At 56.7% G+C, this 26,693-nt stretch overlaps 1 protein-coding gene across 3 annotated transcripts; it reads right to left on the bottom strand.

Annotated features, from left to right (window-relative positions):
* On the bottom strand, positions 1-25,957 carry KLHL8 (kelch like family member 8). Of its 3 annotated transcripts, none has more exons than XM_054392370.1 (9): positions 25,754-25,957; positions 17,955-18,503; positions 13,341-13,527; positions 11,317-11,460; positions 9,518-9,629; positions 6,950-7,118; positions 4,681-4,840; positions 2,257-2,458; positions 1-124 (listed from the first exon to the last, which is right to left on the bottom strand). In XM_054392370.1, the coding sequence occupies exons 1-9, from the start codon at positions 25,955-25,957 to the stop codon at positions 1-3; spliced, it is 1,851 nt and encodes a 616-aa protein (XP_054248345.1). The 3 variants fall into 3 exon arrangements, with proteins under 3 accessions (XP_054248345.1, XP_054248346.1, XP_054248347.1); XM_054392371.1 differs by having other exon boundaries at positions 17,955-18,275; XM_054392372.1 differs by lacking the exon at positions 17,955-18,503.
* Positions 25,958-26,693: the final 736 nt, after the last annotated feature.

The raw sequence follows: 26,693 nt of genomic DNA, 5'->3' as shown, positions 1-26,693 counted from the left end.
TCACATGCAGTCCACGACGTTGCTGGAGCCTTGGCCCATGTCCCGGATCTGGCTGCTGAGACAGGAGCACACAGCCACACCTGCCCCTGCCCTGCAGTGTGACACTGAGCCCACCAGCTCCCACCTGCAGGAGATGGGGAAAGAAAAAAAAAAAAAAAAAACAAAAAACCACAAAAAGTGAATCCCTGGCCCTTTCTCAGCAGCCTGGAAGCTTTTGTGCCTGTCTGAAGTGCTGTCACCCAGCCCCCCCTGGGCAGCCTGCAGCAAAAGACATCGTGAGGGCTTCTGGCATCTCTCTTCCTGCAGCTGGGGCAGGGCAAGGCCAGGCACTGAGACAGGTTGGGCAGGGACTGGAGCCTCTGTTGCAGGAAGGATCTGGAGGGGCTGGAAGGTGTCCAGAGAAGGGCCCTGAGGATGAGCAGAGGGCAGATCATAGAATCAAGAAGGCTGGAAGAGACCTCAAAGATCATCGAGTCCAACCTGTCACCCTACACCTCATGACTATCTAAACCATGGCACCAAGTGCCACGTCCAATCCCCTCTTGAACACCTCCAGGGATGGTGACTCCACCACCTCCCTGGGCAGCACATTCCAATGGCCAACCACTCTCTCTGTGAAGAACTTTCTCCTCACCTCCAGCCTAAACCTCCCCTGGTGCAGCTTGAGACTGTGTCCTCTTGTTCTGCTGCTGGTTGCCTGGGAGAAGAGACCAACCCCCTCCTGGCTACAACCTCCCTTCAGGGAGTTGTAGAGAGCAATGAGGTCTCCCCTGAGCCTCCTCTTCTCCAGGCTAAACACCCCCAGCTCCCTCAGCCTCTCCTCACAGGGCTTGTGCTCAAGGCCTCTCCCCAGCCTCGTTGCCCTTCTCTGGACATGCTCCAGCAATTCAACATCTTTCCTAAACTGAGGGGCCCAGAACTGGACACAGTACTCAAGGTGTGGCCTAACCAGTGCTGTGTACAGGAGTACAATGACCTCCCTGCTCCTGCTGGCCACACTATGCCTGATGCAGGCCAGGATGCCATTGGCTCTCTTGGCCACCTTGGGCACACTACTGGCTCCTGTTCAGCTGCTGTCACCCAGTACCCCCAGGTCTCTTTCCACCTGGCTGCTCTCCAGCCACTCTGACCCCAGCCTGTAGCTCTGCATGGGGTTGTTGTGGCCAAAGTGCAGCACCTGGCACTTGGACTTGTTGAATGCCATCCTGTTGGACTCTGCCCATCTGTCCAGCCTGGCAAGGTCCCTCTGCAGAGCCCTTCTACCTTCTAACAGATCAGCATCTGATGAGCAGATGCTGAGCAGATGAGCAGATGAGCAGAGCTGCTCTGAGGACAGCCTGAGAGAGTTGGGGTTGTGCAGGGTGCAGAGGAGAAGGCTGCCAGGAGACCTTCTGGTGGCCTTGCAGCATCTGAAGGGGGCTCCAAGAAAGCTGGGGAGGGACTTTGGAAGGTCCCATGGCAGGGTGGTTGGGACTGGCTGAGCCTCGAGGTCCCTTCCAGCCCTGACAGTTCTCTGATTCCAGTAAACACAGTGCACAACCAGACTGGAATCACCAGAGGGATGAATGTTCTTGTTGGAAGAAGGGGAGAGGACAGGGTGGGAAGAGGAGGAGGAAGTGGAGCTTCAGTATTTATAGGCAAGAGTAGCACTCCTGGTGCTAGTCACACAGAGTGGGCTGGGCTGCAAGGGAGCTCCAAAGCTCATCCAGGCCAACCCCCTGCACTCAGCAGGGACATCCTCTCCAGCCTCACCTTGAATAGCTCCAGGGATGGAGCCTCAACCACCTCCCTGGGCAGCCTGTTGCAGTGGATGGGGGAGAGAAGCATCGGGGGGGTGGGGGGGGGAGGAAGAGGAGAGGGGAAAGAGGAGAACAGCAGGGGGTAGAGGAGGGGGGGAGGAGGAAGAGGAGGGAGGGAAGGAGGGGGAAGAGGAGGGAGGGAAGGAGGGGGAAGAGGAGGGAGGGAAGGAGGGGGAAGAGGAGGGAGGGAAGGAGGGGGAAGAGGAGGGAGGGAAGGAGGGGGAAGAGGAGGGAGGGAAGGAGGGGGAAGAGGAGGGAGGGAAGGAGGGGGAAGAGGAGGGAGGGAAGGAGGGGGAAGAGGAGGGAGGGAAGGAGGGGGAAGAAGAAGCAGAGGGGGGAGGAGGAGGAAGTGGAGGGGGAGAGGACCAAATGTCCCCAGCAGTTCCCTAACCCCAGGAGGGGTCACAGTCCCCAGCAGTTCCCTGTCCCCAGGGGTGTCACAGCCCCCAGCAGTCACCTATTGAGCAGGGGGTCGAAGGCCTCCACCGTGTTGAGGTAGGCGTTGCCGTTGTGGCCTCCCACGGCGAAGATCTTGCCCATGAGGGTGGCGATGCCCACCCCGCCCCGGGGCGTGGTCAGCTCTGCCACCGCCTCCCAGCGGTTCCGGCGGGGGTCGAAGCGCTCCACCGAGCTCAGCGGAGAGTTGTCGTCAAAGCCCCCTGCAAGGCACCGCCACCGCCTCAGCACACGGGGGGGCTGCTGATGGCACCCAGGGGGGATGCTGATGGCTCATAGGGGGACTGCTGGCACACAGGGCAGCTGGTGCTGGCACCCGGGGGGGTTGCTGGCATTCAGGGAGGACTGCTGGCACCCTTGGCTGCTGCTGGCACTCAGGGGGACTGCTGGTGGACAGGGCAGCTGCTGGCACCCAGCAGAGGGCAGCTGACACCCAGGGCAGCTGCTGGCACCCAGGGCAGCTGCTGGCACCCAGGGCAGCTCCTGCTGGCACCCAGGGCAGCTGCTGGTAGCAATGGGAGCTGCTGGCACCCAGGTGCCCAGGGACCCAGTGGCCAGCCCTGGTTCTTCCCCTGAGCTTTCCCAGCTCCTAGAAGCAGCTCTGAGAGCTGTCCCTCCTGTCACACTGTCACGGAATGCATCCTGCTGGAGGACACCTCCAGGCTCAGCCAGTCCAGCCCTGCACCCAGCACTGCAGGCTCAGCACCACAACACATCCCTGAGCACCAGGTCTGTGCTGCCAGAACACCCCCAGGGATGGTGACTCCAGCACTGCCCTGGGCAGCCTCTGCCAATGTCTGAGAACCTTCCAGGGCAGAAAGATTTCCTGAGATCCAGCCTGAACCTCCCCTGGTGCAGCTTGGAACCATTTCCTCTGCTCCTGTTGCTCAACATCAAGGAGCAGAGGCTGCCTCCTCCTTGCTCCAACCTCCCTCCAGGGAGCTGCAGAGAGCACTGAGGTCTCCCTCAGCCTCCTCTTCTCCAGCCTGCACACCCCCAGCTCCCTCAGTCCCTCCTCTAGCCCAGGGGCTCCAGACCCTTGTTGGACAGGCTCCAGAACCTCAATGTCCCTCCTGGAGTGAGGACCCAGAGGTGAACACAGCACTCAGGATGTGGCCTCCCCAGTGCTGAGCACAGGGGGATGGTCACCTCCTGGCCCTGCTGCCCACCCTGCTTCTGACCCAAGCCAGGAGGCCTTTGGCTATCTTGGCCCCCTGGGCACTGCTGGCTCATGGGCAGTGAGTGCCAACCAACACCCCCAGGTCCCTCTCCAAGCTGCAGCTTTCCAACCACACATCCCCAGGTCTGGAGCTCCCCATGGGGTTGTTGTGACCCAGGGGCAGGACCTGGCAATCAGCTCTAGTGTGAGGTGTCCCTGCCCATGGCAGGGGGCTTGGAACTGCTGAGCCTTGAGGTCCTTTCCAGCCCCTAACAATTCTGTGGTTCTTTTCTCCCCTCACCTTTCTCCTGCCTCATTTGATTTACCTTAACAGGAAAAAAAAACAAGGAGAAGGAGGAGGGAATCTAAACCTGTTTCCCACTTGGGCTTTGGGACTGCAGGGGAAGCTGAAACCAACCCCAGGAGAGTGCTAAGTTCCCTGTCCCCAGGAGGGGTCACAGTCCCCAGCAGTTCCCTGTCCCCAGGGGGGTCACAGTCCCCAGCAGTTCCCTGTCCCCAGGAGGGGTCACAGTCCCCAGCAGTTCCCTGTCCCCAGGGTGGGTCACAGTCCCCAGCAGTTCCCTGTCCCCAGGGGGGTCACAGTCCCCAGCAGTTCCCTGTCCCCAGGAGGGGTCACAGTCCCCAGCAGTTCCCTGTCCCCAGGAGGGGTCACAGCCCCCAGCAGTTCCCTGTCCCCAGGGTGGGTCACAGTCCCCAGCAGTTCCCTGTCCCCAGGGGGGTCACAGTCCCCAGCAGTTCCCTGTCCCCAGGAGGGGTCACAGCCCCCAGCAGTTCCCTGTCCCCAGGGGGGTCACAGTCCCCAGCAGTTCCCTGTCCCCAGGGGGGGTCACAGTCCCCAGAAGTTCCCTGTACCCAGGAGGGGTCACAGTCCCCAGCAGTTGCCTGTCCCCAGGGTGGGTCACAGTCCCCAGCAGTTCCCTGTCCCCAGGAGGGGTCACAGTCCCCAGCAGTTCCCTGTCCCCAGGGAGGTCACAGTCCCCAGCAGTTCCCTGTCCCCAGAAGGGGTCACAGTCCCCAGCAGTTCCCTGTCCCCAGGGAGGTCACAGTCCCCAGCAGTTCCCTGTCCCCAGGAGGGGTCACAGTCCCCAGCAGTTCCCTGTCCCCAGGAGGGGTCACAGCCCCCAGCAGTTCCCTGTCCCCAGGAGGGGTCACAGTCCCCAGCAGTTCCCTGTCCCCAGGGAGGTCACAGTCCCCAGCAGTTCCTCCGCATCCCCAGCAGAGGGCAGCACCGCAGCCGCTACTCACCCACGACGTAGAGGCAGCCGTGCAGCTCGCTGACGCCGTTGCCGGCTCTCCTCTGCCCCATCTCCTTCACCTCCAGCCACTTGTCCAGGTGGGGGTCGTACTTCTCCACGCTGGACAGAGAGGCCACACCGTCGTTGCCCCCCACGGCGTAAACGTGGTTCTGGAGGGCAGTTGCAGAGAGGCAGCTGAGCTGTGCCTGGAGCCCTTCAGGCAGAGGGCAGAGCCGAGGGCTGTCCCCCACAGCTCTCCCTCCCTCCCCCATCTCCAGAAGACAAAAGGACTGAAATTGCCTTCTCCTCCCCCTGGGGGGACAGGTAACAAGGCTCCATTCTTCTTCTATGGGAGAAGCCCACGCTGGGATTTGGGACTGTGCTTGGCTGGGCTCTTCCTGCCCAGAGTATGTTGGCAGTGGGCACATTGCCCAGGAAGGTCTGAAACAGAGTGAGCAGGAAGAGGTCTCTGCTCTCTCCTCTTGGCTCTCCTTTTGGGATCAGTTTTGGGGCTCGTTTTAGACTCTTGCTCTGAATTTACAGTGAGAAACCAGAGCTTAGAACCAGAGAACTGTCAGCAGGTTTGCTGCTGGCACCAAGCTGTGAGGTGCTGCTGACAGGCTGGAGGGAAGGGATCCATCCAGAGGGACCTGCACAGGATGCAGAGCTGGGCCCAGGACAACCTCAGGAGCTTCAACAAGACCAAGGGCAAGGTCCTGCAGTTGGGGCAGGGCAATCCCAAGCACAAATCCAGGCTGGGAGGGACTGGCTGGAGAGCAGCCCTGAGGAGAGGGACTTGGGGGTGCTGGGGGATAAGAAGCTGAGCAGGAGCCAGCAGGGAGCACTTGCAGCCCAGAGAGCCAAGCAGAGCCTGGGCTGCAGCAAGAGAAGTGTGGCCAGCAGGGCCAGGGAGGGGATTCTCCCCCTCTGCTCCACTCTGCTCAGACCCCACCTGCAGCTCTGGGGCCAGGGCTGGAGCCTCTGTTGCAGGAAGGCTCTGGAGGGGCTGGAAGGTGTCCAGAGAAGGGCCCTGAGGATGAGCAGAGGGCTGGAGCTGCTCTGCTCTGAGGACAGCCTGAGAGAGTTGGGGTTGTGCAGGCTGGAGAGAAGGCTCCCAGGACACCTTCTGGTGGCCTTGCAGCATCTGAAGGGGGCTCCAAGAAAGCTGGGGAGGGACTTTGGAGGGAGTGAGGGAGTGATAGGAGTGGGGGGGATGGAGCAAAAGTTTAAGTGGGGAGCTTGAGATTGGATGTGAGGAAGAAGTTGTTGGGCAGGAGGGTGGTGAGAGCCTGGCAGAGGTTGCCCAGGGAGGTGGTGGAAGCCTCATGCCTGGAGGTTTTTGCAGCCAGGCTGGATGTGGCTGTGAGCAACCTGCTGTGGTGTGAGGTGTCCCTGCCCATGGCAGGGGGTTGGGACTGGAATGAGCCTTGAGCTCCCTTCCAGCCCTGACAGTTCTGTGATTCTATCATTTAACAACTTGTTAATGCCCTCTCCCAACCAAAGAGGTGGAGAAGCTGGGCAGGGCATCCATGGTGACAGAGGGGTTAAGGTGCAGATACCTTCAGCAACCATGACCAAGCAGAGCCTTTGGAGTGAAACATGAAGCCTCAGGCTGATGTCAGCAGGAGGCTGCTACCTGCCCCCAGTACCTCAAATCACAGAATCAACCAGGTTGGAAAAGACCTCAGAGATCATCAAGCCCAACCTATTACCTAACACCTAACCCCTCCTGACAGCTAACCCATTGCACCAAGGGCCACAGCCAAGCTTGGTTTGAACACCTCCAGGGATGGGGACTCTACCACCTCCCTGGGCAGCACATCCCATGGCCAATTACTCTTGCTGGGAAGAACTTTCTCCTCACCTCCAGCCCAAACCTCCCCTGCACAGCTTGAGACTGTGTCCTCTTGTTCTGGTGCTGCTTGCCTGGGAGCAGAGCCCAAGTCCCACCTGGCTACAACCTCCCTGCAGGTAGCTGTAGAGAGCAATATGCTTGGAATGGGCAGCAGGAGGAGTCTCTGCCTAAATATCCTCACCTCAGTTACAAAATGGGTTGGAATGGACCTCAAAGCTCCTCCAGCCCCCAGCCCCCTGCCATGGGCAGGGACACCTCCCACCAGCCCAAGCTCGCCCATGGCCTCATCCAGCCTTCAGCACCTCCAGAGAGGAGTTCCCTAGGGATTTTGCTGCCTCGGGGTGCTGAGCCCCACCGGCTGCACTGAGTATGGAGGTGTGTGGCTAAGCTGTGCCCAGCTGGGGAGGGGCAGGGTGGCACTCACCAGGAGGGCAACGGAGCCCACCCCTCCACGGGGCGTGTTCATGGGGGCCACGGCGCTCCAGCGGTCGCAGTCGATGTCGTACCTCTCCACATCACTGAAGCAGGTGTTGTCATCCAGCCCTCCTATGGCATAGATGGGGCCACCAAGGGAGGCCAGGGCAATGCCCCTCCTAGGGGAAAAGCACAGCAGACACATCTCAGTGCGAGCCCCACCGGGGAGGGAAGGCAGCCAGGAAGGGAACTGAGGAGGCTGGGCAGGGACCGGCTGGAGAGCAGCCCTGAAGGGAAGGCCTTGGGGGTGCTGGGGCTGGTGTTGGGTATTTGCCTCTTTATCCTTATCCTTTGCCTTTGTGACCCTCCCTGTTACTGAGGGATACACACACACAATATATACACACACACAATATATACACACATCTAGCAGGACATCCCTGTCAAGACATCCCTATCAATCAGAATATCTCTATCAGTCTATCAGAATGTCCCTACCAGTATACACACATATCTGTATATATATCTATATCTATGGTTAAAAAATTCCTTTCTTTACTTCCAAATCGATTCTAGATCCAGGCTGGGCAGGGACTGGCTGGAGAGCAGCCCTGAGGAGAGGGACTTGGGGGTGCTGGGGGAGGAGAAGCTGAGCAGGAGCCAGCAGGGAGCACTTGCAGCCCAGAGAGCCAAGCAGAGCCTGGGCTGCAGCAGGAGAAGTGTGGCCAGCAGGGCCAGGGAGGGGATTCTCCCCCTCTGCTCCACTCTGCTCAGACCCCACCTGCAGCTCTGGGGCCAGGGCTGGAGCCTCTGTTGCAGGAAGGCTCTGGAGGGGCTGGAAGGTGTCCAGAGAAGGGCCCTGAGGATGAGCAGAGGGCTGGAGCTGCTCTGCTCTGAGGACAGCCTGAGAGAGTTGGGGTTGTGCAGGCTGGAGAGGAGAAGGCTCCCAGGAGACCTTCTGGTGGCCTTGCAGCATCTGAAGGGGGCTCCAAGAAAGCTGGGGAGGGACTTTGGAGGGGGTGAGGGAGGGATAGGAGTGGGGGGGATGGAGCAAAAGTAGAAGTGGGGAGCTTGAGATTGGATGTGAGGAAGAAGTTGTTGGGCAGGAGGGTGGTGAGAGCCTGGCAGAGGTTGCCCAGGGAGGTGGTGGAAGCCTCATGCCTGGAGGTTTTTGCAGCCAGGCTGGATGTGGCTGTGAGCAACCTGCTGTGGTGTGAGGTGTCCCTGCCCATGGCAGGGGGTTGGGACTGGCTGAGCCTTGAGCTCCCTTCCAGCCCTGACAGTTCTGTGATCCTGTGACACCAACTCCAGCACTACTTGGGCAGCACTGGCTGCAAGCTATGGCAAAAAGAACAGGGAAAAGGTCAAGTTTGTAATAAATAATCACTGAGTGGGCAGGGTTGGAAGGGATCTGAAAGATTGTATAGCTCCAGCTTCCCTGCTATGTGCAAGGGCAGTTCCTCCTAAGACCAACTTCCTCAATGCCCATCCACCCTGGCCTTGGAACCCTTCCAGGCTTGGAGCCTCCACAACTTCTTTGGGCAACCTGTGCCAGTGCCTCACCATCCTCCTGGGCAAGAATTGCTTCCTCAGGTGTCATCTCCATCCAGCTTCTTCCAGCTTGAAGCCATCACCCCTTGTCCTGTCACTCCATGTCCCTCAGCACCACATCTCTGCCTCTTTGAAACACTTCCAAGGATGGGGATTCAACCATTGGGGGATGTTGAGCTTGTTCCAGTCTTTGATAGGCCTTTCAGGGAAGAATTTTGCCTCATATCCAACCTAAAGGTACCTCCATGGGATTCTTGAGTGGGAATCTTTTTTCCTGCCTTTCTCCCCCCACTTTCCCCAAGTGAGATTAGACATAGTATTGTTAACATAGAATCATAGAATTGTTTTGGTCAGAAAAGGCCTCCAAGCTCATCCAGTCCAACCCTCAACCGCACCATGGCCACCAAACCATGGCCCCAAGTGCTCTGTCTGCAGGTGGTGGAAATCAGGACTGGCCAAGGGGCTGAAGGCTCAGAGAAAAATCACAGAATCATTAAGGCTGGAAAAGCTCTCTGAGGTCATTCAGTCCAACACCAACCCAACCCCACCATGGCCACCAAACCATGGCCCCAAGTGCCATGGCCACAGCTTGCTGGAACACCTCCAGGGATGGGGACTCCACCACCTCCTTGGGCAGCCTGTGCCAGTCCCTGACCACTCTTGCAGCAAAGAAATTGTTCCTCCTCTCCAACCTAACCCTCCCCTGGCACAATTTCAGGTCATTGCCTCTACTTCTCTCACCTGAGCCTAGTGAGCAGAGCCCAAGCCCCACCTGGCTGCAGCCTCCTCTCAGGGAGCTGCAGAGAGCAATGAGGTCTCCCTGAGCTCAGCCTCCTCTTCTCCACACCAAACACCCCCAGCTCCCTCAGCTGCTCCTCCCCAGCCCTCTTCTCCACACCCTTCCCCACCTTTCTTGCCCTTCTCTGGCCCTGCTCCAGCTCCTCAATGTCCTTGTTGGAGTGAGGGTCCCCAAACTGAGCCCAGTAGCACAGAGTGGGATTGAAATCTCAGCTCAGGGCACACATACCTCTTGGTGTTCATTGATGCCTTCATCATCCACTTGTTTGTGAGAGGATCAAACACTTCCATGCTTCCCAAGTGTTCATTGCCATCATGGCCTCCCACTGCATAGACTTTACCTGAAACACACAGACACACCCCCCCACACACACACAACCTTTCAGATGGCTTGGCCACACCTCAGCTCTCATTTACCTCCCTGCATGGAAATGGAAAGCTCAGCTAAGGGCTAAAGCTTTCCAATGTTTTCAAAGCTTTCCAATGTTTTCAACATCAGGGCTTCAGGAAGTGCATTTCTGCAGGCTGTACCCAACCAAGGCTCTGTCCTGATGTGGACTTCCAGAAGTCTTCCCCTGAGTACTGTAGCAGAGATCACTTTGGGATGTTTCTTTCAGCCTCTTCTGTTTTTCTACAGGGGTAAAAAAGATCTCTGGCCTCCTGCAGCACCACAGGGGAGCCTCCTGCAGCCCCTCCAGGGCCTACTGTGTACATGGAGAAGTTGCTTCAGGGCTGCTGAGTTGCTCTGGACTGCACAGACCTGTGTCAGAAGATGGCAGAGCCAAAACTAAAGGGCTGCCCTTGGAGGAGTTGTGGCCTTGGGGGCTTGCCCATACAGATTTAAGTCTGAAAGGAGCAAATTCCAGGTGACTCTCATTATTATAAATGGTCTTAAACTGATGAACAAAAATATAAATCACCCTATTAAAGCAAGAGTTCATAGAATCAGAGAGTACCTTGGTCTGCAAGGAACCTTTAAAGGTCATCTAGTCCAGTCCCACTGCACTCAGCAGGGACAGCTTCAACCAGAGCAGGTTGCTCAGGGCCCCATCCAACCTGACCTGGAATGGTTCCAGGCATGGAGCTTCTACCTTCTTCTCTGGGCAACCTGGAACAGGCTCTCACCACCCTCAGGGTCAAACATTTCTCCCCTCTCTCTACTCTGATTCTCCCTCTGAGTTCAAACCATCCCCCCTTGTCCTGTCACACCAGGCCCTGCTCAAAACCTGTCCCCAGCTTTCTGATCAGCTCTTGAAGCACTGAAAGGCCACCAGAAGGTGTCTCCAGAGCCTTCTCTTCTGCAGGCTGAACAGCCCCAACTCTCCCAGCCTGCCCCCACAGCAGAGGTTCTCCAGCCCTCTGATCATCTTCTTGGCCTCCTCTGGACCCACTCCAGCAGTTCCATGTCCCTCTTTTGCTGGGGGCACCATTGCTTCAGCATCAAGTTCCACTTCTACATTTTATGAAAACCACCAACCATCAAATCCTGGAAAGCTCTAAAGTCACCTTGGAGCCTTTTCTCCAGGCTGAACAGCCCCAACTCTCCTAGCCTATCCCCATAGCAGAGGTTCTGCAGCCCTCTGATCATCTTGGTGGCCTGCTCTGGACCCTCTCCAACAGCTCCAGGTCCTTCTTGTGTTGGGGGCTCCAGAGCTGGAGGCAGTGCTGCAGGTGTGGTCTGAGCAGAGCAGAGGGGCAGGATCCCCTCCCTGTCCTGCTCCCAGCTTGTCCCCATAGCAGAGGTCCTCCAGCCTTGGATCATCTTCATGCTCTCCTCTGTCCCCATGTCTCTTTAAGCACCAAAAGGCCTGGCCAAGGTGCCCCTGGAGCCTTCTCTCCAGCCCAGCTCTCCCAGCTGGCTGCAGAGCCCTTGCCACGAGCACGCCTTGGGATCGCTTCAGCATTCAAACCCCCTCCCGGGGGCAGCAGCTTCCCTGGGGAAGCTTGCAGTGAAAGCAAGCCCTGCAAAAGCAGCAGGAGCACACAAGAGGCTGTGGAAGAGGCCTGCTGGGCTGGGGGGTTACTGACCTCCCACGGAGATGACCCCCACGTGCCTCCTCCTGCTGTTCATCTCGGGGCCGAAGAACCAACTGTTCCTCCTGATGCAGTAACACTCGATGCTGCGGAAGGGGTCCCCCGAGCCTCCTCTGCCCCCCACACAGAACAGCACACCTGCAGGAGACACAACACCACTGCCAGGCAAGCAGGGAAAGGAGGAGAGGGCTAAAGCTGCAGAGCAGAGAGAACTCCACAGCAAGCAGCTGGGGAGAAGTCCTTTTGCAGGAGTGCTGACCTGCCTAAGTGGGTGCTTGGGTTCTGGCCTTGGGCTGCTGCTATGGCAATGAACTCTCTGTGCTCTTGGCAAAAAAAAAAAACCAAACCCAAACAAAGCATGTTTCAGATATGCTCTTGGGGATCTGGCTCAGCTCAGGGAGATAAATGGGGAGCTTGTTAAATACAACAATGGGGAAGTTAAGCTTTAGAGCCTCGTTTGCAGCCCTTGCTTCTGGCTCTAGGTTCAAGCCACAGAGTTTTAAAAGGCAGCTCGACCTTCTCAAGCCAAAAAGGTGAGCACTGACTGCTCTGGGTATGGCTTTGAGCCCATCCTTCCCATCCCAGCTTTGACAGATATCCCATCAGGATAACCAAAGAGTGTTCTGGAGATCCAGCTTTAATAGATATCCCATCAGGATAAACAAATAAGTGTTTTGGAGATCCTTCCCATCCCAGCTTTAACAGATATCCCATCAGGATAAACAAATAAGTGTTTTGGAGATCATTCCCATCCCAGCTTTAACAGATATCCCATCAGGATAAACAAATAAGTGTTTTGGAGATGCTTTCCATCCCAGCTTTAATAGATATTCCATCAGGATAAACAAATAAGTGTTTTGGAGGTCCTCCACATCCCAGATTTAATAGATATCCCATCAGGATAAACAAACAAGTGTTTTGGAGATCATTCCCTTCCCTCCTTTAACAGATATCCCATCAGGATAACCAAATAGTGTTTTGGAGGTCCTCCACATCCCAGCTTTAACAGATATCCCATCAGGATAAAGAAATTATGTTTTGGAGGTCTTCCACATCCCAGCTTTATAAAAAATGCTATGGAGATCCTTCCCATCCCAGCTTTAACAGATATCCCATCAGGATAACCAAATAGTCTTTTGGAGGTCCTCCACATCCCAGCTCTAACAGATATCCCACCAGGATAAACAAAGAGTGTTCTGGAGATCCAGCTTTATTTGTTTATCCTGATGGGATATCTATTAATGTTTTGGAGGTGCTTCACATCCCAGCTTTTACAGATACATCATCAGGATAACCTAATAGTGTTTTGGAGGGCCTCCACATCCCAGCTTTAACAGATATCCCATCAGGATAAACAATGTTTTGAAGGTCCTTCACATCCTAGCTTTAATAGATACATCATCAGGATAAAAAAAATAATGTTTTGGAGGTGCTTCACATCCCAGCTTTAATAGCTATCCCACCAGGACAAATAAATAATGCTGTGGAGATCCTTCTCATCCCAGCTTTAATAGATATCTCATCAGGATAAACAAATAATGTTTTGGAGGTCCTCCACACCCCAGCTTTAATAGACATCCCATCAGGATAAACAAATAATGCTCTGGAGAAAGACAGTGGCTGCTAAAGGTCTGCTAGGGAAGGGCAGCACAGCCCCTAACTGCCCAGAGGCACAGAATGGCTTTTCCCAGTGCTCATCCCATGTCCACAGAATGGGCTGGGTTGGAAGGGACCTTCAAGATCATCCAGTTCCAACCCCCTCCCACCAGCACAGGCTGCTCAAGACCTCATCCAGCCTGGCCTTCAACACCTCCAGGGAGGAGGCCATCCACAGCCTCCCTGGGCAACCTGTGCCAGTGTCTCCCCACCCTCACTGGCCAGAATTTCATCCTGATCTCCAGTCTCAATCTCCCCACCTCAAGCTTTTTGCATTCAGGCCATGACCAAGCCTTTCCAGCAAGCTCCCTAAACCCTGCACACCACTTCCCTGCTGATCACCAGACACACATTTAGATTACCAGCAGTCTGCTTCCTTGGTGTTGTGCGAATGGAGTACTCAAAGTCTGGCACTGCCCTGCTGCTCAGGTGAAGGTGGTAGTTTCTTGCTTCATCCAGCAAATCCCTACATTTTAGATTCTGCTTGACAATCTCTTCCTTTGCCACAACACCCATAAGGAAGCAAACGGGCAAGAGAGGCAGCCGGACCTGACAGAAACGAAGACAGTTGGAGTCAACTGCTGGAGGGGCTCAGGGTCACCCCCGGCCAGCTGCCAGTCCCCATGCTCCTCAACAACACCAGCCAGGGTTCAGCTGGCCCTGCCCACACTCCCAGTAGGGTCAGCAGCTCTTTGGAGGGACTACAGCCACGTGGGTTTCAGCAGCAGTGCAGAATCGGCCCTTGGAGCAGGCTGGGAGCAGAGGAATCATCGATTCGTAGAAAGGTCTGGGCTGGAAGGGAGCTCCAAAGCTCATCCAGGCCAACCCCCTGCACTCAGCAGGGACATCCTCCACTAGATCAGGTTGCCCACAGCCCTCTCCAGCCTCACCTGGAAGATCTCCAGCCATGGAGCCTCAACCACCTCCCTGGGCAACCTCTTGCAGTGTTGCAGCAGCCTCCTGGGGCAGAACTTGTTCCTCACATCCAAGCTCAATCTGCTCTGCTCTCATTTCAAACCATTGCCCCTGGGGCTGTCCCTGCAGGCCTTTGGCAACAGTCCCTCTGCAGCCTTCTTGGAGCCCCTTCAGCTACTGCAAGGCTGCTCTGAGCTCTGCCTGCAGCCTTCTCTTCTCCAGGCTGCACACCCCCAGCTCCCTCAGCCTGTCCCCATAGCAGAGCTGCTCCAACCCCCTGAGCACTTTTGTGGAAGAAGTGCTGCTGCTAGTGCTGCAAAACCCACCTGGCCCAGCAGCTCTGACTCCACCAGGAGAGCCTGGGTTAGGTTAGTCTGCTGGAGGCAGGGATTTTGTTATGCCAGCCTAGGAGGGTGGATTAGGAAACACTGAGCATGAGCTCTGTGCCTACTGAGGAGGTGCTGCTGGTGCAGTGACACCTTGCTCTGGTGTGGACTTGACAGACTACAGGATTGAAGAAAAAACAAACAAACCCAGCCAAAAAAAAAGGAAAAAAAACACCTAATAGGTTGTTGACTTCCCCAAATCCTTCCTGTGGCTCCCCAGCAGAGAGCTGGAACAGGCTGAGGAATGGAAGGGCCCTTTCTGGGTGAGGCCACAAGTGGTCACTGCCCAGAGCAATCCCCAGTGCCAGAGCAGCTCTGAAGATCTGAAGAGCAGCCCCTCCAAGCCTGCCCTGAAATGTCCTCCTCCCCACAGCCATTTATTTCTGCAAGCCTTCTGTGTGTCCTTGTGAGAGAAACAGTGAGGAAGATGAAGAACAAGAGAGGAGAGAAAGATCCACTGAGGTAAAACAGCATATCCAGAGGAGATGCACTAGGAGGAGTGTGGGCAGCAGAGCCAGGGAGGTTCTCCTCCTTCTCTACTCTGCCCTGCTGAGACCTCCCCTGGAATATTGCATCCAGTGTTGGGCTCCCCAGCTCAGGAGGGATCTACAGGGATCTGCTGGAGAGAGGCCAAGGGAGGGCTGCAAGGATGCTGAAGGGCCTGGAGCACTGCCTGGGGAGGAGAGGCTGAGAGCCCTGGGGGTGGTTAGTGTGGAGAGGAGAAGGCTGAGAGGGATCTGCTCAATGTCTCTCAAGAGCTGAGGGCTGGGGGGCAGGAAGGAAGGGACAGGGACAGCCTCTGCTCACTGTGCCCTGGGCTAGGCCAAGGGGCAAGGGATGGAAACTGCAGCACAGGAGGTTCCAGCTCAGCAGGAGGAGGAACTTCTGCACTGGGAGGGTGCCAGAGCCCTGGAGCAGGCTGCCCAGAGAGGTTGTGGAGTCTCCTTCTCTGGAGCCTTTGCAGCCCTGTCTGGATGTGTTCCTGTGTGCCCTGTGCTGCATTCTCTGGTCCTGCTCTGGCAGGGGGGGTTGGACTGGAAGATCTCCAGAGGTCCCTTCCAACCCCTCACATCCTGTGAGCCTGGGAGCCTGTGAGCTGAAGGATTTTGGAAGACAGAGTTGTGATCTATAATGAGGAACTGTGAACACTGCTGAGGACAATGACAGCAGCATGCCAGTGGAGCTTGGCACTCACAGAGCTTGGCACTCACAGGGGACCAAGGCAACTCTGCAGTGCAAAACACCCAAGGAGAGTTGAGGGACTGAAAGCAGCAGAGCTGATGCCACCTGCTAAGATCCAGAGGGCATTTTGCAGTGCAGGGCTGGTACCTTCCCTCCTCTCCAGCACAGCTCCCCCACACCTGACTCAGACACTGCATTTCAAACTCTCACAGCCACTACCTGTGGAGCTGGAGCAACACTTTGACAGGGGGCAGGCTGATGGTGTTTGGATGAGTTCAGCTGAGGGTCATCCTGACACCTGGGTGTGTTTCTTTCAGATCACAGAAGGGTAGGGGTTGGAAGAGCCCTCGAGAAGCAGTGGACTCACATCAAGTCTAGAGGTGTGAACTGCAAACTCCTTCTGGATCCTGCAGTGCCAGCCCAGTGAGCACTGACAGTTCCAGCATGTCACCTCCAGGGATGGGCACTCAACCACCACCCTGGGCAGCCTGGGCCAGGCTTTGAGAAGCCTTTCAGGGAAGAAATTTCTTCTCATGTCCAACCTAAACCTCCCCGGCACAATTTCAGGGCATTGCCTCTTCCCCTATCACTTGTTCCTAGGCAGAAGAAGTGGCACAACGTGATGGGGCACAGCTCAGGCAGAGTTTAAATTGCCCAGCCATGGACAGACCCTCCTCAACAGCTCTGCTCTGCTTTCTTAAGCACAAACACTCACCAGCAAGGGAAGTGAGTGTTTAACAGAATCACAGAATGACTGAGGCTGGAAAAGACCTCTGGAAAAGACCTCTGAGATCACCAAGTCCATGACCTAACACCACCACCTCAGCTAAGCCCTGCCACCAAGTGCCACATCCAACCTTTTCTTAAAGACCTCCAGGGATGGTGACTCCACCACCTCCCTGGGCAGTGCAGCCCAGTGCCTGAGGCTGCAGCAGCAGCAGGCCAAGTGATGGCTTTCAGCTCCCCACCCCTCAGCTATGACCACCAGAAGTCTCCCTCTTCTCTCTACAGAAAGGAGAATGATTCTTCCTGATGGTCAGGGGACCTAACCTGCTTCCACAACTGCCACCACTCCCCACATGAGGCACCAGCTGCTAAGGACACTTCCCCCCTTGAGATCTCCCTAAGCACAGGCTCACAGATGTTAGGGGTTGGAAGGGACCTCTGGAGATCTTCTAGTCCAAGCCCCTGCCAGAGCAGGACCAGAGAATGCAGCACAGGGCACACAGGAACACATCCAGACAGGGCTGCAAAGGCTCCAGAGGAAGGAGACTCCACAACCTCTCTGGGCAGCCTGCTCCAGGGCTCTGGCACCCTCCCAGTGCAGAAGTTCCTCCTCCTGCTGAGCTGGAACCTCCTGCGATGAAGTTAATATTCATTGCCCCTTTTCCTATCACAGGGTGCACTGAGCAGAGCCTGTCCCCTCCCTCTTGACCCCCAGCCCTCAGATGTTCCACAGAATCATAGAAGGGACCTCCAAAGCTCACCCAGTCCAACCCCTGCCAGAGCAGGGGCACCCAGGGCAGGGCACACAGGAACACATCCAGGTGGGGTTTGAATATCTCCAGAGAAGGAGACTCCACAACCCCCCTGGGCAGCCTGCTCCAGGGCTCTGCACCGTCACAGGGGAAAAATTTCTCCTCCTGTTTCCATGGAGCTTCCTCTGCCTCAGCTTCCACCACTGCCCCTTGTGCTGGCATTGGGGAACACCCAGCAGAGCCTGGCTCCAGCCTCTGGGCACTCCCCCTGCACATCTTCATCCCCAGCACTCAGCTCCCCCTCAGGCTCCTCCTCTCCAAGCTCCAGAGCCCTCAGCTCCCTCAGGCTCTCCTCCTGAGGAAGATGTTCCACTGCCTGCAGCAGCTCTGGGCTGGACTCTCTCAAGCACTTCCCTGAGGTCCTTCTGGAGCTGAGGAGCCCAGAACTGGACACAAGATTCCAGCTGTGGCCTCAGCAGGGCAGAGCAGAGCAGAGGGGCAGGAGAACCTCTCTGACCTACTCAACACAGCCCTATACATTTATTAAATCCCCTCTCAGCCTTCTCCTCTCCACACTAACCACCCCCAGGGCTCTCAGCCTCTCCTCACAGGGCAGTGCTCCAAGTCCTTCAGCATCCTGGTAGCTCTCCCTTGGACCCTCTCAAGTACATCCCTGACTCTCCCCAGCAGATCCCTCTGCCGCCTAGATCCCTGACTCCCTCCAGCAGATCCCTGACTCTCTCAAGTAGATTTCTGAGTCTCCCCAGCAGATCCCTGACTCTCCCACATAGATCCCTGACTCTGCCCAGCAGATCCCCGACTCTCCCCAGCAGATCCCTGACTCTCTCAAGTAGATTTCTGAGTCTCCCCAGCAGATCCCTGACTCTCCCACCTAGATCCCTGACTCTGCCCAGCAGATCCCCGACTCTCCCCAGCAGATCACCGACTCTCCCACCTGGGTCCCTGCCCCAGCCGCCGCCGAGGCAGCCCATGCCCGCCCCCAGCCCGCCCTTACCTGTGCCAGGATCTCATCCAGCCATGCGGCATGGTGCTGGGGGTTGGCCAGCAGCCACTTGATGGCGGCGTCGTAGACCTGCCGCTCATCCTGGATGTTGAGGTCGCTGGAGGAGAGCAGCTTGTGGAGGTGCTGGGGGGTGACGGTGACGAAGTCCTCGCCCTCCACCACCTGGGCGAAGTGCTCGCAGGCGTAGCGGTCGGCCATGTCCATCAGGTCCAGGCGGTTGTGGCTCTCGGCGAAGGCCCTGACCGCCAGGCAGTTGGAAGGGTGGAAGTGCAGCTTCATGTACTCGCAGCAGGCCTTGGCCACCAGCTCCACCTGCAGGATGCAGGCGGCGTACAGCAGGGGCTGGACGTTGTCCACCGTCAGGGTGAGGCGGGAGGAGTAGACGAACTTCACCAGGTCCTCGATGGCGTCGCCGTCGAAGTCCCGGATCTCGATCAGGCTCTGCTTGGCCTCGGCCATTTCGGACAGGAACATGGCTCTGAAGTAAGGGATGACACAGGCCAGCACCAGCTTGTGGCAGGAGATCAGCTTGGAGCCAACCTGAAAGAGAAGAAGAGGACACCATGTGGGGAGACCCCACCTGGAGAGCTGCATCCAGGGCTGGAGCTGCAGGAAGGTGCTGGAAGCTGTCCAGAGAAGGGCCACAAGGGTGAGGAGTGCAAGCCCAGAAAGGAAGGGAAGGCAGAAGGGAACAGAACCAATATAGGATGGGCAGGGACTGGCTGGAGAGCAGCCCTGAGGAGAGGGACTTGGGAGTGCTGGGGGAGGAGAAGCTAAGCAGGAGCCAGCAGGAAGCACTTGCAGCCCAGAGAGCCAAGCAGAGCCTGGGCTGCAGCAAGAGAAGTGTGGCCAGCAGGGCCAGGGAGGGGATTCTCCCCCTCTGCTCCACTCTGCTCAGACCCCACCTGCAGCTCTGGGGCCAGGGCTGGAGCCTCTGTTGCAGAAAGGCTCCGGAGGGGCTGGAAGGTGTCCAGAGAAGGGCCCTGAGGATGAGCAGAGGGCTGGAGCTGCTCTGCTCTGAGGACAGCCTGAGAGAGTTGGGGTTGTGCAGGCTGGAGAGGAGAAGGCTCCCAGGAGACCTTCTGGTGGCCTTGCAGCATCTGAAGGGGGCTCCAAGAAAGCTGGGGAGGGACTTTGGAGGGTGTGAGGGAGGGATAGGAGTGGGGGGGATGGAGCAAAAGTAGAAGTGGGGAGCTTGAGATTGGATGTGAGGAAGAAGTTGTTGGGCAGGAGGGTGGTGAGAGCCTGGCAGAGGTTGCCCAGGGAGGTGGTGGAAGCCTCATCCCTGGAGGTTTTTGCAGCCAGGCTGGATGTGGCTCTGAGCAGCCTGCTGTGGTGTGAGGTGTCCCTGCCCATGGCAGGGGGTTGGGACTGGCTGAGCCTTGAGCTCCCTTCCAGCCCTGACAGTTCTGTGATTCTATGACACCCACAGCCTTTTACTGCACTGTTCAGGTTCAGCCACAGAGGAGGGACAGCTCAGCTGAAAGGTGAATTCTGAACTCCAAGAGCAGCGAGCTGCTGTGTTTTAGTCAAGCTGACTCCTTCTGCCCTGCTCTTCTGACATCAGATCAACAGATCCCAAGCAGATCTCAGTTGTAATCTGGCCACCAGAGCTGGGCAGGCCATTAAACAAGGATGCAACAGCACTGATGCAGTAAACTTAGAATCACAGATTCCTAGACAGGTTGAGGTTGGAGAGGACCTTGAAGACCACCTGGTATCAGCAATGGTGTGGGCAGCAGGAGCAGGGCAGGGATTGTCCCCCTGGGCTCAGCACTGGGGAGGCCACAGCTTGAGTGCTGGCTTCAGTTTTGGGGCCCTGAGTGCAAGAAGCACCTTGAGGAGCTGGAGCAGGGCCAGAGAAGGGCAAGAAAGGTGGGGAAGGGTGTGGAGAAGAGGGCTGGGGAGGAGCAGCTGAGGGAGCTGGGGGTGTTTGGTGTGGAGAAGAGGAGGCTGAGCTCAGGGAGACCTCATTGCTCTCTGCAGCTCCCTGAGAGGAGGCTGCAGCCAGGTGGGGCTTGGGCTCTTCATCCTCTCAGCAAGTGATAGGAGAGGAAATGGACTCAAGTTGCCCCAGGGGAGGTTTAGGTTGGACATTGGAAGAAACTTCTTCCCTGAAAGGGTTCTCAGAGCCTGGCCCAGGCTGCCCAGGGAGGTGGCTGAATGCCTATCCCTGGAGATGGTTCCGAGAGGCAGAGCTGTGGTGCTGAGGGCCATGGCTTAGCAGTGCACTTGGCCTGGATGACCTTAGAGGTCTTCTCCAGCCTAAATGACTCCATGAAGTCTCTGCCTACCCAACAGCAGTGTGACCCTGCCTGGGGAGCAGTCAGCTGAGTACAAAACCAAACACACTCAGAGGAGGCTGCAGATCAAAACGGTGCAGTGGAGTTGATTACATCACTCCACAAAGAACAAAAAGAAACCAACCCAGGAGGAAAAAAGCAGATGGTGAGCATCTGCCACCCTCCACCTTCCACCAGGGAGCTGCTCACGTGGCAGATGCAGCAGGGTAGGTGAGGTTCCACGCTGAACTCCTTGGAGCAGAGCAAGCCTCCCTGCCTGCTCCCACGGCTTTGTCACTCCAATTAATGACAGCACTGAGGCAAAAAGGCTGCCACCAGCTTCTCTGCTCTACCAGGAAGAGCCCCTGTGCCTTTCTCACCTTCAGAGATCCTCCTTCTGCCCACATCCCACTCTCTAATTAGAGCCTTTGGTTTAATTGCCCCATCCCTGGAGACATTCAAGACCAGACTTGGTGTGGCCCTGGGCAACCTGATCTACTTCGGAGCTGGGGGTTGGACAAGATGACCTTGGAGGGTCCCTTCCAGCCCAGTGCAATCTGTGACTGAAGTGGTTTTGCTGTTTTACCCAAATCTGCTAATTTTAACTCCCCAGCATGTGCTTGGCATTGCAAAAGCAGAGCTCCCCTCCAGCCAGCAGTTAAATCAGTAACTGTCTAACAAGAGCAATGCCAGAACTGCTCACCGTCAGAGCTCAGGCACAAGGGCAGTAGTATTCTTCTGAAAGCAGGAGAAATCAGAGAGTCACACAATGGTAGGGGCTGGAAGGGAGGCCCAGAGATCACTGGGTCCAAGCCCCCTGCCAGAGCAGGCTCCCCTAGGGCAGGGCACACAGAACACATCCAGGCTGGCTTTGAAACTCTCCAGAGCAGGAGACTCCACAACCTCTCTGGGCAGCCTGCTCCAGGCCTCCAGCAGCCTCACACCAAAGAAGTTTCTCCTCATATTGAGCTGGAACTTCTTGGGTTCCAGATTGTGTCCCTTGCCCCTTGTCTTATCCCAGGACAGCCAAGAGCCTGACCCCTGCTGCTTGCTCCCCACCCTTCAGCTATTGACAGACATTGATCAGATCCCCCTCAGCCTTCTCCTCTCCAGGCTCACCACCCCCAGGGCTCTCAGCCCTTCCTCACCAGACATGTTCCAGGCCCTTCATCACCCTCAGCATCTCTTGGACTCTCTCCAGTACTTTCCTGTCCCTCTTGAAGTGGACAGAACTGGACACAATACTCCAGGGCAGAGTAGAGCGCTCTCACAGAGCAGAAGTTTCTCCTGCTGAGGTGTAACTTCCTGGGTTCCAGCTATTATCCATTATTCCTGGGTGCCACTGATCAGAGCCTGGCCCCTCTGACCCTCTGGATCATTCACCCAGTGCTAAACTAACCTCAAGCAGATGGATTTTACTGCTGATTTGGGGATCAAGCACAGGCTCCCAGGATGTTAGGGGTTGGAAGGGACCTCTGGAGCTCTTCCAGTCCAACCCACCCTGCCAGAGCAGGACCAGAGAATGCAGCACAGGGCACACAGGAACACATCCAGACAGGGCTGCAAAGGCTCCAGAGAAGGAGACTCCACAACCTCTCTGGGCAGCCTGCTCCAGGGCTCTGGCACCCTCCCAGTGCAGAAGTTCCTCCTCCTGCTGAGCTGGAACCTCCTGTGCTGCAGTTTCCATCCCTTGCCCCTTGGCCTAGCCCAGGGCACAGTGAGCAGAGGCTGTCCCTGTCCCTTCCTTCCTGCCCCCCAGCCCTCAGCTCTTGAGAGACATTGAGCAGATCCCTCTCAGCCTTCTCCTCTCCACACTAACCACCCCCAGGGCTCTCAGCCTTTCTTCACACAGGAGATGTTCAAACCTCTTCATCACAAATCCCTGAGTGCTCCAGAAAGAAGCAGCAGCCCTCCACAAAACTCGACTTGAAGACAGAGTTGTCAGTGACTTGCAAGGGGGCACTGCAGGAAGCCTGCTCAGATGCAGGGAGGTTCTTCTGGCCTCCACTGCCTCTTCCCTGCCTGAGGCCTGGAAGCCAAGCCCTGCACTCCTCTGTCCTTCAACTGCCAAAGCAGCTGCCCCCACCTCATACACATGAGCAGCAGCAAAGCCCAGCTCAGGAAAGCTGAGCTGCAGCCACACTTCTGAGGCAAGGCTGAGAGCCCTGGGGCTGTTAGCCTGCAGAAGAGCAGCCTGAGGGGATCTGATCAATGCTGATCAATACTCCACGGCTGGGGGTCAGGAGGATGGGGCCAGGCTTTGTTCAGTGGTGCCCAGGGACAGGACAAGGGCTCAGGGCACAGAGTGGAACATCAGAAGTTCATCTGAACATGAGGAGGATCTTCTGTAATGTAAGGGTGAGGGAGCCCTGGGGCAGGCTGCCCAGAGGGGTGGTGGAGTCTCCATCTCTGGGGACATTCAGAACCCACCTGGATGTGTTCCTGGGTGACCTCCTAGGTGATGCTGTTTGGCAGGGGGGTTGGACTGGATGATCCCCAGAGGTCCCTTCCAACCCCTGTGTTTTCCAAGCCAAGCTTTCCCAGCAGGAGCAAATGTTTAATTCTCTTGATCAAACTCAGACTTTCTGCCTTTTACACCAGAGTGCATGGAAAGGGAGAAAGATGAGGATGAGGTAAAGAAAAGGGAAGAGGAAGATTGCTGAGATCTGGTATGACTCTTGTGCTTGTGCTGCCTGGAGAAGCTTCAGTGTTGTCAGTCAGTGTCCTGTAAGCTTTAACTCAAATGCTGGGAGCACTACAGGCTGCTGCATGTGCTGCCTGCCCAAGACTGATGACAGGCAATTTAATCTCTGCTGTCAAGCAGAAGAGGAAAATGTTCTTCCTTATTCTACTCTTCTTGGCCACTGGGGTGGAAGGGAGACAGAGCCTCCTCCTCTCAGCCTCCCACTGTCTCCCAAGTGGTTTAGAATGATGAGGTGGCTACCGCTGGGGTACCAGGGACACATCTCTCAGGGATTCTCCCTGTTCAGACCCAATAGTAAGGCAAACAATTTCTCCTAAAGGCAGCTGGCTTGGCACAGGAGCTGTGCTTCATCTCTTTCCCTTAAGGAACCATCTTGAACTGCTAAGATGGCAAGGTCAGAAACACCTCAGCTACATGATTCTGGAATCATTTCGGCTGGAAAAGATCTTTCAGATCATGGAGTCCAACCATCCTAACCCTGCCAAGGCTGGGGCTGAGCCATGGCCCTCAGCACCACAGCTCTGACTCTTGCAAACACCTCCAGGGATGGGCATTCAACCACCTCCCTGGGCAGCCTGGGACAGGCTTTGAAAAGCCTTTCAGGGAGGAACTTTCTTCTCATCTCCAACCTAAACCTCCCCTGGGGCAACTTGAGGCCATTCCCTCTCCTCCTGTCACTTCTTCCTAGGGAGCAGAGCCCAAGCCCCACCTGGCTGCAGCCTCCTCTCAGGGAGCTGCAGAGAGCAATGAGGTCTCCCTGAGCTCAGCCTCCTCTTCTCCACACCAAACACCCCCAGCTCCCTCAGCTGCTCCTCCCCAGCCCTCTTCTCCACACCCTTCCCCACCTTTCTTGCCCTTCTCTGGCCCTGCTCCAGCTCCTCAAGGTCCTTCTTGCACTCAGGGCCCCAAAACTGAAGCCAGCACTCAAGCTGTAGCCTCCCCAGTGCTGAGCCCAGGGGGACAATCCCTGCCCTGCTCCTGCTGCCCACACCATTGCTGCTCCAGCCCAGGCTGCTGCTGCCCTTCTTGCCCCCCTGGCCACCCCCTGGCTCCTCTCCAGCTGCTGCCACCCAGCACCCCCAGGCCTTTCCCTGCTGGGCACTTTCCAGCCACTCTGCCCCCAGCCTGGAGCCTTCCTGGGGTTGTTGTGCCCCAAGTTCAGGACCCAGCACTTCACAGGTGTTAGGTGCTGGCAAGCACTGCTCCAGATGCTAGCAGTAAATTGAGCTCTGGGTGTGAGCAATAAAAGCAGAGCTCTTGCTATGCAAGATTCATAAAGCTGTTTCCCTCCCTCCTCCTTTGCTCTTTGATCAGCTGCAGTGTAATTGTCTGGGGCTTGGTTTGGGGTTTTCCCTTTGAGAATGGTGGAAGTCAGATGTGTTGCAGAAATCCTGTTGGCCAGGAAGCATTAGGCAAAGTAACAATGCTCAACTGGAGATAAAAATCAGGAATGAAAGTGTGTGTAGAACAATGAAGCTGCAAGGAGCTGCCACTGCACAGAAATGTGATGATCAACAGTGGGAACTTGCTTAGGAGGCAAGCTGGGGGAGATCAAAGCCAGGTCCTTCCTCTCCTGGACTGTCAGGATCTTCAGTGTTTACCTTTCAGCTGTAAGCTCTCTAAATAAGGAAGAAAACCCCTTGGGTACATCTAAAGAAGCCTCAGATCCAACAGGCATTTTATGGCTTCCATGCTCCTGCCCAAACCCACTGCCACCTCTAGCACATTGACACAAAGGGCAGTGGTCAATGGCTCCATGCCCAGACGGAGAGGGCTGACAAGTGGAGACCCTCAGGGGTAAGTGCTGGCACCAGAGCTGATCAATATCTTCATCAATGATACAAACAATGACATTGAGGCACCCCCAGCGGGGTGCAGATGGCACCAAGCTGAGTGCTGTGGGTGAGGAGTCTGAGGGATGGGATGGGAGCCAGCCAGAGGGACCTGGGCAGGCTGCAGAGGAGAATCTCCTGAGGCTCAACAAGGCACAGGGCAAGGTCCTGCAGCTGAGACAGGGCAATGCCAGATATCAATGCAGGCTGGGGGTGATGAGACTGAGAGCAGCCCTGCAGAGAAGGACTTGGGGCTGCTGGGGGGGAGAAGCTGGAGAGGAGCCAGCAATGGGCACTGGCAGCACAGAAGGCCAAGGGCAGCCTGGGCTGCATCCAAAGCAGTGTGGCCAGAGCTGGAGAGAGAGGATCCTGCCCCTCTGCTCTGCTCTGGGGAGACCTCACCTGCAGGGCTGGGGCCAGAGCTGGAGCCCTCAGCACAGGAGGGACCTGGACCTGATGGAGAGGCTCCAGAGGAGGGCACCAAGATGCTCAGGGGGTTGGAGCAGCTCTGCTATGGGGACAGGCTGAGGGAGCTGGGGGGGTTCAGCCTGGAGAAGAGAAGGCTGCAGGCAGAGCTCAGAGCAGCCTTGCAGTAGCTGAAGGGGCTCCAAGGAGGCTGCAGAGGGACTGTTGCCAAAGGGCTGCAGGGACAGCCTCAGGGGCAATGGTTTGAAATGAGAGCAGAGCAGATTGAGCTTGGATGTGAGGAACAAGTTCTGCCCCAGGAGGCTGCTGCAACACTGCAAGAGGTTGCCCAGGGAGGTGGTTGAGGCTCCATGGCTGGAGATCTTCCAGGTGAGGCTGGAGAGGGCTGCAGGCAACCTGATCTAATGGAGGATGTCCCTGCTGAGTGCAGGGGGTTGGCCTGGATGAGCTTTGGAGCTCCCTTCCAACCCAGACCATTCTGGGATTCTCTGCTTCATTCCCAGCTCATTGGTCAGTGTTAGATGAATAGAGCTGTGACAACCTCACCTTCAGTGTGATATCACAGAGCTCCCCAGCTTCAAAGAAGTGAAGAAGAGAGCTGTGGAAATCCTTCCAGGCCTCATTGGCTTCAAAGACAAAGATGTCATCCTCAGCATCACTGTTGGAAGCCCTCTCTTGCTGCTGCTGCCGCCTCTTCCCCTTCACCTGCTGTTGTTTTGCCTGCTCTGGGACCATGGATTCTGAAGCCATCAGCTGTTTCTGCTGTCACTCCTTGAACCTCCAAAAGCTCCTGCCAAGACACAACCCAGCCCCATCAGTAGTCAAGTCCTGCACTGCAGGTTAACATCTGCTCAGCCTCCTGGTTGAAAAACCACCACAGAAACAGCAGAGGAGACAGACACAAGGTGCATGCTGCTGCCACCCAGCACTGGGGCTGCAGAGCAGTACCTGCTGCTGCCTAGCACTTGGATTGCCACTGGGGAGGCCACACCTGGAGTGCTGGGCTCAGTTTTGGGGCCCTCACTTACAGCAAACACATTGAGCTGCTGGAGAGCATCCAGTGTGGGCAGAGTGGAAAGTGCCCAGCAGGGAAAACTCTGGGAGTGCTGGGTGGCAGCAGCTGGAGAGGAGCCAGGGGGTGGCCAGGGGGGCAAGAAGGGCAGCAGCAGCCTGGGCTGGAGCAGCAATGGTGTGGGCAGCAGGAGCAGGGCAGGGATTGTCCCCCTGGGCTCAGCACTGGGGAGGCCACAGCTTGAGTGCTGGCTTCAGTTTTGGGGCCCTGAGTGCAAGAAGGACCTTGAGGAGCTGGAGCAGGGCCAGAGAAGGGCAAGAAAGGTGGGGAAGGGTGTGGAGAAGAGGGCGGGGGAGGAGCAGCTGAGGGAGCTGGGGGTGTTTGGTGTGGAGAAGAGGAGGCTGAGCTCAGGGAGACCTCATTGCTCTCTGCAGCTCCCTGAGAGGAGGCTGCAGCCAGGTGGGGCTTGGGCTC

The sequence above is a fragment of the Indicator indicator genome, chromosome 25, assembly GCF_027791375.1.
Source record: "Indicator indicator isolate 239-I01 chromosome 25, UM_Iind_1.1, whole genome shotgun sequence".
In the NCBI taxonomy this organism is placed as follows: domain Eukaryota; kingdom Metazoa; phylum Chordata; class Aves; order Piciformes; family Indicatoridae; genus Indicator; species Indicator indicator.
Note: the sequence above shows the minus strand (reverse complement) of the source record. Positions and strands in the feature narration are given on the sequence as shown.

Excerpts from the sequence above, each read along its gene's own strand:
- KLHL8 (XM_054392370.1), bottom strand. The coding sequence starts at position 25,957 with ATGGCTTCAGAATCCATGGTCCCAGAGCAGGCAAAACAACAGCAGGTG. Across the intron at positions 7,119-9,517 it reads GCATCAATGAACACCAAGAG|GAGGGGCATTGCCCTGGCCT; the intron begins GTATGTGTGCCC and ends CTTTTCCCCTAG. Across the intron at positions 2,459-4,680 it reads CGGCTGCCTCTACGTCGTGG|GGGGCTTTGACGACAACTCT; the intron begins GTGAGTAGCGGC and ends GGTGCCTTGCAG.